The sequence below is a fragment of the Ochlerotatus camptorhynchus genome, unplaced genomic scaffold (genome assembly GCF_037179485.1).
Source record: "Ochlerotatus camptorhynchus isolate MF236.1 unplaced genomic scaffold, CSIRO-AGI_Acam_v1.1 ptg000328l, whole genome shotgun sequence".
Classification (NCBI taxonomy): domain Eukaryota; kingdom Metazoa; phylum Arthropoda; class Insecta; order Diptera; family Culicidae; genus Ochlerotatus; species Ochlerotatus camptorhynchus.
Genome location: NW_027040816.1, coordinates 3458794 through 3465056, shown reverse-complemented (window position 1 = coordinate 3465056; position 6263 = coordinate 3458794). Strand labels below are relative to the sequence as shown.

The 6263-nt window shown below is 51.6% G+C and overlaps 1 protein-coding gene across 1 annotated transcript; it reads right to left on the bottom strand.

The window, feature by feature from the left end:
* Nucleotides 1-391: 391 nt before the first annotated feature.
* On the bottom strand, nt 392-5821 carry LOC135708236 (uncharacterized). The gene has a single exon (XM_065230233.1). The coding sequence runs from the start codon at nt 5819-5821 to the stop codon at nt 392-394; it is 5430 nt and encodes a 1809-aa protein (XP_065086305.1).
* Nucleotides 5822-6263: the final 442 nt, after the last annotated feature.

Genomic DNA, 6263 nt, shown 5'->3' with positions numbered 1-6263 from the left:
GGTACCGAGCTACCCTCACCACTGTTCTTCTTCTCCGCTTGGTCACGAATTCTGCTCCGAGAGCGCTGTCTTCCCATCACGCTATGCGACCGACACTACTGACGACGCGACGTGCAGTATATCTGCGAACGTTTGTAACAAACTATAGGTTAATCGAACAACTCGACAGAGCGAGCAAAGACCGAACTGTACTGCTTGACGTTCAAGCAGCTAATGATGATTGTCAGTTTGCCTAATGGGTGCCACTTTTATAGGAGCGCGCTGTCTGCGCATGGTGATATGGACGTCGCTGATTGGTTAGTGTTGTTTGTCGCTGTTCGTCAGCGGCGATTGTCAAGATGGTTGGTTCACTTTCGGCGGAGACGGAACATACTCCCCCGGTTGAGGTAACTCAACAATTACCAGGAGGTTGTACGTTATCTTCGATAGGCAGTACCGATATCTTGTTGATAGGGCGTCTGTAGCTGGAACCTCCTGCAACGACATCGACAGTTCGGACCAAACCGTCATCGCCTGGATATACGGCTATGATGCGACCCAACTTCCAGTTGAGTGGGGGTTGGTTTCGATCGTGGAGCAGAACAACCATGTTTTCACGGATGTTCGGCGTAGTTCGAAGATTCTTCTTTCTGGGTTGTAGGGTGTTCAGATAGTCGCGACTCCAAGCGCGCCAGAAATGTTCGCGCATAAGTTGCAGGTGTTGCCATCTAGTTAGACGTGCTGCCTTGACGTCTTCCAAGGATGGCTCGGGTATGGCAGTGAGAGGGCGTCCAATCAGATAGTGGGCTGGCGTGATCACCAGTGGGTCTGCCGGGTCGTTGGAGATGGTGAAAAGTGGTCGAGAATTTAGCACAGCTTCGATTTCTACCAGAACGGTGGATAGCTCCTCGAACGTGAGCTTTACGTTGCCGACAATACGCTTTAGATGGCTCTTGGCGGACTTGACTGCGGCCTCCCAAAGGCCACCGAATTCGGGTGCGTCCGGTGGGATGAAATGCCACTCGATCTCACGGTTGCGGCAGAATTTCTCGATGGTGTTAACGGCTTGCTGATCCCGGAACTGTTGGAACAAGGCGTTCAGTTCATTGTTGGCACCTCGGAAGTTGGTTGCATTATCCGAGTGCAGCTGTTGGATCATTCCTCGTCGTCCAAGGAATCGCTTCAGGGACGCCAGAAAGGCATCGGTGCTTAAGTCGGAAACCGCTTCTAGGTGGACGGCCTTGGTGGTCATACAAACAAAGACGGCCACATATGATTTCACTAGAGCAGGACGGCGCACACCTTGCTTAATCAGGAAAGGCCCGGCGTAGTCCACTCCGGTCACGGCAAATGGGGGCGATGGTACCACTCTCGATGCTGGCAGGTTTCCCATCAGTTGGCTGGTATTGGTTGGATTAATCCGGAAGCATCTCACACACTTACGTGTAATTTGCCGGATGGTGGAGCGAGCGTTCAGAAGCCAATATCGTTGTCTCATGGCGTTCATCAGGCCAGACTGCCCGACGTGAAGCTGTTCGACGTGCATCTGTCGAATCAAAAGGCGTACCACCGGGTCCTTGTCTGGTAAGATGATGGGATGACGGCTCTCGAACGGTAGTTGTGAGCGATCGAGTCGACCGCCCACACGAAGTAGACCATCGGTATAGATAGGACGCAGGTTTGCCAACTTCTTGCAGGGTTCGTGGGCAACAACTCGTTGAATCTCGTCCGCCAAATGAACGAACTGAACCACGTGGATTATAGCTTCGGTTGCCTGTCGCAGTTCCGGTATCATCAGGTGATGGTTTGTCTTCCGCTCGGCAGGGTTCTTCATACGGCAGTTACCAACGAATCGCAAAACGTAGCCCATTACACGTTGGATTTTGCGGAAGCTGCTGTATCTGGAGAAAAATGGGAAAGGTTCCATACTCACAGCTGCGGTGACGATGACTGGTTTCAGCTCTGGCAGCAACGGATCTGGTACTTCTTCGGGTGGATCGATGTCGTATTTCACTCTCTGGAGGAACTCAGGGCCATTCCACCAAAGGTTGTTGTTCTCCAAGGCTCCAGGTAGTTGGCAGCGCGAGACGATGTCGGCAGGGTTCTGCAGCGATCTAACGTACTCCCACCGGAATCCACCAGTGTGTTCTTGAATTACAGCGATTCGGTTTCGGACGAATAATAGGAGTTGGTTGAGCGGTTTCTTGATCCAGGCTAGGACAATCGTTCTGTCACACCAAAGTACAATTTCCCGGAACTCCATATCCAGGGCAGGTAATACCTTCAGAACTAATCGTGTCAGCAAGAGAGCGGCGCAAAGTTCTTTTCGTGGGATGGAAAGATCGTGAAGAGGGGCCAACTTGGATTTGCTTGTCAGTAGGCGGAGCTTCGCTGAACCATCGTTGAACAGGCTTCGTAGGTAGATGCAGGCCCCGTACGCCACTGTTGAGGCATCGGAGAACCCGTGCAATTCGAACGCGACGACTCCTTGGAATGTCACGCATCTTGGGATGGCGATGTTGTGCAAATGCGACAACGAAGCTTGAAGTTCTTGCCACTTTTGCGCCGTGTCTTCATCAATCGGATCGTCCCATCCGACCTTGAGCTGCCACAACCGTTGAGCCATTAGTTTTGCCAATACAATGACTGGAGAGACCAGCCCAAGAGGGTCGAAGAATTTGGCTATCTCCGAATACATTACCCTCTTCGTAACACGTTGTTGTAATGGCGGCGGTAGCTTCGGATGGTTTGCAATGTACAGCGTATCGGCATTCGGATCCCAGAGCAAGCCAAGGACCTTGATAGCTTCGTTTACATCACGTTCTTCTAACGGTACCCTTTTTTCCTGGTCTTCCACGGGAATGCGCTCGAGAAATTCTTTGGAGTTCGAGCACCATTTATGTATCGGAAAACCACCACGTCCTAGGAGCTGCTTCAATTGTTGTTGAGCTTCGATTGCATCTTCCACCGAGTCTGCGCCGGACAGTACATCGTCCATGTACGTCTCCTCCTTTACAATGCGAGAGGCGATAGGAAAAAACTCACCTTCTTCCTCGACGAGCTGTACCAGGCACCTTGTTGCGAGGTATGGAGCGGATGCTGTACCGTAGGTAACAGTACACAGTTCCAGAACCCGTAGCTTCTGCGACGGGTGTGGTCTCCAGAAGATTCTGAGGAAACGTCGATCTTGTAGTGCTTGCAGTACCTGCCGGTACATCTTGGCAACGTCTCCAGAAAAGGCGATCTTGAACTTTCTGAAGCGTAGGACGATGAAATGCAGATCATTCTGCACCACAGGACCGACTTGCAGGACTTGGTTTAAAGACAGCTTTTCGGATGACGACTTGGCACTTGCATCGAACACGACACGACATTTTGTGCTTGAGCTGGACGGACGCAGTACAGCGTGATGTGGAAGATAATACCTCTGCTGGTTGGGAGGATCATCAGCTTCATTGATTTCACGGCAATGTTCGAGAACCTCGTACTCTCGAACGAACTCTACGTACTGCGCTTGTAGTTCGGGATTGTTCATCAGTCGTTTCTCCAGCATCAGAAACCTCTTCAGAGCTAAAGCGCGGCAATCGTCCAGCTGCGAAGAATTTTCGTTGAACGGCAAGCTCACGATAAATCTTCCGGACTCGTCACGCTGGTATGTGGACAGAAAGTGTGCTTCGCATGCCATCTCCTCGGTTGATAACTTGGGTACGTCCGGCACTTCCTCGATTTGCCAGAACTTGTACATCTTTCGCTCGATGTCTTCAAGAGAAACGTGGCTGGCATGCTGAACTGATACGTTGGAAATCTGTGGCTCGACGATGACACCAGATACGATCCACCCAAGGTGAGTGTCTCGCAACTGTGGCAGGTTGTCCGCCAGGTTGAGTTGGCTTGGCTTCAGTATATCAAAAAACAGCTCTGCGCCGATCAACAGGTCCACCTTATCGGGCGTGTGGAACTCGGGATCGGCAAGAACCACTCCAGTAGGGATGTCCCAATTGTTGATGTTGATCTTCGACGATGGAATTGTGCCCGTTACTTTCGGCGTCACTAGGCACTCGAGGCTGGCTTGGAAGTTGGATACTCGGGACTTGAATTTCAGCGTCACCTTGTCACGAGCGAGGGTGCACAACGCGTTGATACCGGTGATCGAAACGTTGGCTGGCTTCTTCGGCAGACCCAGGCGATTGGCCATGTCTTCGGTCACGAAATTCACCTGGGAGCCGCTGTCCAACAGGACGCGGCATGGATGGGGATGACTCTTCTTATCAAACACCTGCACCACTGCGGTAAGCAGTAGTACCGTCTTGGTCGACTGGGCGAAGTTTGACGAACAGGTGGTGGACACAGGATGTTCCACGGGGGCAAGAATCTTCTGCACCGACGTCGACGGTTGACTCGGAGCAGCCGGAACCGGTGGCGGGATTGCCATAGATTCCGCGGAAAGAGAAATGTTTGGCATTTTCTCCTGGGTGGGTGCCCCATCATCATGGAGCAACGTGTGGTGTCGGCGCTGACACTTGTGGCACGTCTTGATTGAAGGGCAGTTCTTGGAACGGTGTCCTTTGCGCAGGCAGTTAAAGCAGACTCCTGCTGCTCGGATCTTTTCGTTCTTCTGGGAAGAGGTTAGGTTGTTCAGGGCAGTGCACTGGAAGTTCCGATGATCACCACCACAAATCTCACATGCTTGGGCCGCATTGGTGGAAACTGCGTGGCTCTTCTGCGGCTGAACTCTTGAAGGTAGCTGGGCTTGTTTTGGCTTGATTGTTGGCGGCACTGACTGGAACGCTGCTTCGCAGTTTTCCAGTATCTGGCATCTGGATTTCAGGAACTCGATGACTTGGGAATACTTCGGCAGATCTCCTTTCTTCTGGGTCCCTTCCCAGGACTTACGGGTCGATTTATCAAGTGCTGAAATTATCAGATACACAATGATGTGTTCTGAAACTCCGGTGATTTGTTGCTGAAGGTAGCGCAAACTTTCGACGTGGTGAGTGGCTTCGTTCAGCAGTGTTCGCAGTTCCTTATGAGACTCCGACGTCATCTTCTTGAGGAACAACAACCCACGGATGTGAGTTTCCACTATGACTCGCTTGTTCTCGTATCGGTCCGTTAAAATGGTCCAAGCTTGCTCGTAGTTACCCTCGCTTAGGAGCTTAGCGTCCAGAACTCCAGTAGCATCTCCGATAAGAGCTTTATCGAGGTGATACAATTTTATGGCATTTGTATCCCCCGAGTTGGCCATCAGGTCCTGGAAGATGGCCTTGAACTTGGGCCATGCGTCGTAACTCCCATCGAACGTTGGGATTGGTGCTTTTAACGGTTGCTGCTGGATAATCACGTGAGGTGCTGCTGGAATGGCTGGAGGAACCTTTGGAGTGGCTCGAGCTTTTGCCTCTAGCAGTAACTCTTCCACAGCATTGGATACGTCGTAGTACAGTTTCTCGAAGCTTGCGTATTCGTCATCCTGTCCATCGAGCGCTTCATCGGGTACCAGGGCTATTACCTTGCTGTGGAATTGGCTGTACTCAGCGTAGGTAACAGCCAGGTTCTTGGATAGCACACCAAGTTGTGCCAATCCAAGCGTCTCATTGATCAACGTCCGATTAATCCGCACCAACTTCATTTTCGCTTGGGAGCGCTGGCGAACCAATCCACGATATTTCTTTGCTGTAGCTTCATCCCAGTCGGCTTCCCATTCGTCGAATCCATGGAACGATCCAGATCCATCCGATGGTGACGGATTTCCTTGTTGCTGTTCGACACCAGCATCTTGCACGCCATCGCGAGTCGCACCAGCATCTTGCACACCATCGCGTGTCGATGAACGCGTAATAGGCATTTTCGTATTTTTACGAAATCACTTTGTCTTTAATTTGTCGCGAACGCGCACACGAACTCGATTCACTTGTTTATTCGCGCACGACGGGCATCGGCAACAGCGGAAGCAGTTTTGTTTTGGCACTGTTTGCTAGCGTAGCTCGTCCTTTTCCCCACTCGGAAGGCGGCAGGCAGTTCGATCCTTTTGGTAGGACTGGGCAAACTTTCGGGCGAAAGCTTCTTCAAACGGCTCGCTATCCGGTTCGTGATGGACCAAATTGATGTTCGGTCTGGGAAGGCACTTTCCCTTTCGGCAGTGGACTGTATCGGCAATGATTGGTGGAGGAGGCAAGCGTTGATCTAAATCAAACTCTTTGAGCTCTGAAAAGAGCTGGGGGTGGGGTTCAACGCTTGCTCCGAACCAGGGATGCGTGCTGGGTAATTATTCAAACGGCGAACGGCTA